The following is a 2,163-nucleotide window of genomic DNA, read 5'->3' on the forward strand; positions in this document are numbered from 1 at the left end:
GTTTTGAAGTATAAGCTGCTACTTACAGGCTTCGAAGAACTCCTGGAATGCGGCGTTCATAACAGACACGTGTGTTCATCTGCTCTAYCGCTAGCAAACAACCTTACTGATTAAATAACATAAAAGTCAAGCAGTTCCCTAAAAGTCCAACAGATGGCAGCAATGTGCCACGCAAAACAAAACACCCACAGTTTAGAGGACACACTTCCTGCTAAAGAGCCCCCTGGTGGTTGAAGAAAAATCCACATATAAACCGGAAAATACAATATATGAAAAAAAAAATCTGAACGCTCTCTGGTATTGTTCAGGGGGCCGGATCAAATGTGGAGGCGGGCCGGATCCGGCCCGCTGGCCGTAGTTTGAGGACCCCTGTAAACAGTAATTTTTCTATTTTCCAGGTCTTCTGACTATGGTCATCCTACGTACATGAAGTGCATTGTGCTGAAAGGACGAGGATAAACAGTTTTAAACGATGAAGAGAACATTGTCAAACCAGAGGCACGACTTCAACGAGCAGAGCTCTCAGCGCTCTGGTGGAGCTCCATAACTCMATCCGCTGTCAAACACATTTTAGTACATTGGTTTCAAATACATAATGTTTTCTGGGCTGTTACAAAAAAAACAACAAAAAAAACGGGAGGATCTATGGGAACTCTTGCTGAGCAGAACCGCCTCCGAGCCTCGGCCAGGGAAGAGACACAAGGCGCTTCGACGTCGCCTGGACCGTCATGCATTCTTCGTAATTTTATTGCCATTGTGTGAGTCGATATGGTTAACTTGAGTGTGAAGAAATCTACATGCAAACGTGTATATAAAGCCATTAAAACGTCATGATATGCTCCTGTAACTGTCGTCATATTAATGTTTTGAAGCGTTCATAGCACAAGACTGAAGACAACGCATTGAAGTGCATGTGGCTGCTTTTATCTCCCACATAAACCCTTGAGATACTTTTTACATTTCACCAAAGAGCTTGATGCAACATTGAAACTCATGTTTAATAAAGTCTTAATACAGCTGCGTTGTAGTGCTAGTAGTTCCAATCAAAAAGCATAATTATTCTCAAAAGTTTAATATCAGATAAATCTGCACTGACTATTCAGTTCAGCAGTCAGAGGATGAAGAGATGAAGGATAAGGCTAGAAAACAATCCACTTAACAGCAATGTTTACATTTACCCTTCTCTTGCAACTTTTAGTATTTCCTCTAAAACYTAATTCATCTACTGTAGCTTTAGGTAAATAAGCTGCTTTTCTAATAAATAGATCTTACATTTCAGTATTGAATATWATTCAGTATTGAAAAATTGGAACAAGAAAATGCAATCTTTGAATTCAAGTACATTTATTTACTTGGACACTTTTTTTAATCCAACCATCACAAATGTTTCGTTTGCTTACCTCTGCTGGAACTGTGCGCTTTGGTCAAATGTGACGAAGGTTGGACTTCAACACTCCAGCTGGCTCGATGTCAAACAGATTCTGAATAAGTGGGGAAAACATCCCCAACATTAAGCAAGGTGGAGGATCTGTGATGCTGCAGGCCTGTTTCTCCTCCACAGGCTCTGAATCGTGTTGCGAGTGTGTGAGCTCATAAACTCTGAAATACCAGGTTTTGAATAAAAACCTAGTCTCTTCCAATAAACTAAAAATGAGTTGTCATTTGGTCTTTTAGCAGATTAATGACCCAAAAATATTAACACAGAAAAAAAGTTTCCATAGAAACAATAACAAATCTTCTTTGGATCTATACTGTATTTAAAAACAAACAAACAAACAAAAAACAGCTGCAGATGTTACCAGAGGACAATCCAGGAAAAAAAAAACAAAAAAAAAAAACATCCATTTCATGCATTAGCAGTGTCAACCGTTTCATCCTGGACAGGTTTCTGCGAAATATCTGCTGTCTGGATATGAAGCGGTTAGCATGTTGTGACAGGTCACATACCAGTCTTCGGTCAGAGGTTTCTTCCAATCCAATGGAAGACTGACTGCAACAGGAAATCCTTCCTCCCCACAGTGACTCTTGATTTGAGTTACCTTTCAATTCCTTTTGCTATATAATTCAATCAATGTGACCAGCGATCAAAGACGGCGTTGCACAATAAGCACCAAGAAAAAAAAAAAAAGATTAATTTCCAGAAAAGAATCAAGTTAAAACAAA

General features: G+C 39.3%; 1 protein-coding gene across 1 annotated transcript in view; it reads left to right on the forward strand.

The window, feature by feature from the left end:
• Positions 1 to 847, forward strand: part of mospd1 (motile sperm domain containing 1) — a 7,906-nt gene extending 7,059 nt beyond the window's left edge. The window contains exon 6 of the mRNA XM_008419704.2: positions 399 to 847. Coding sequence (XP_008417926.1) covers positions 399 to 430 — 32 coding nt within the window. The 3' untranslated portion in view covers positions 431 to 847. The remainder of the gene's footprint in view (positions 1 to 398) is intronic.
• The last annotated feature ends 1,316 nt before the right edge of the window (positions 848 to 2,163 follow it).

Source organism: Poecilia reticulata, linkage group LG10 (genome assembly GCF_000633615.1).
Source record: "Poecilia reticulata strain Guanapo linkage group LG10, Guppy_female_1.0+MT, whole genome shotgun sequence".
Lineage (NCBI taxonomy): Eukaryota > Metazoa > Chordata > Actinopteri > Cyprinodontiformes > Poeciliidae > Poecilia > Poecilia reticulata.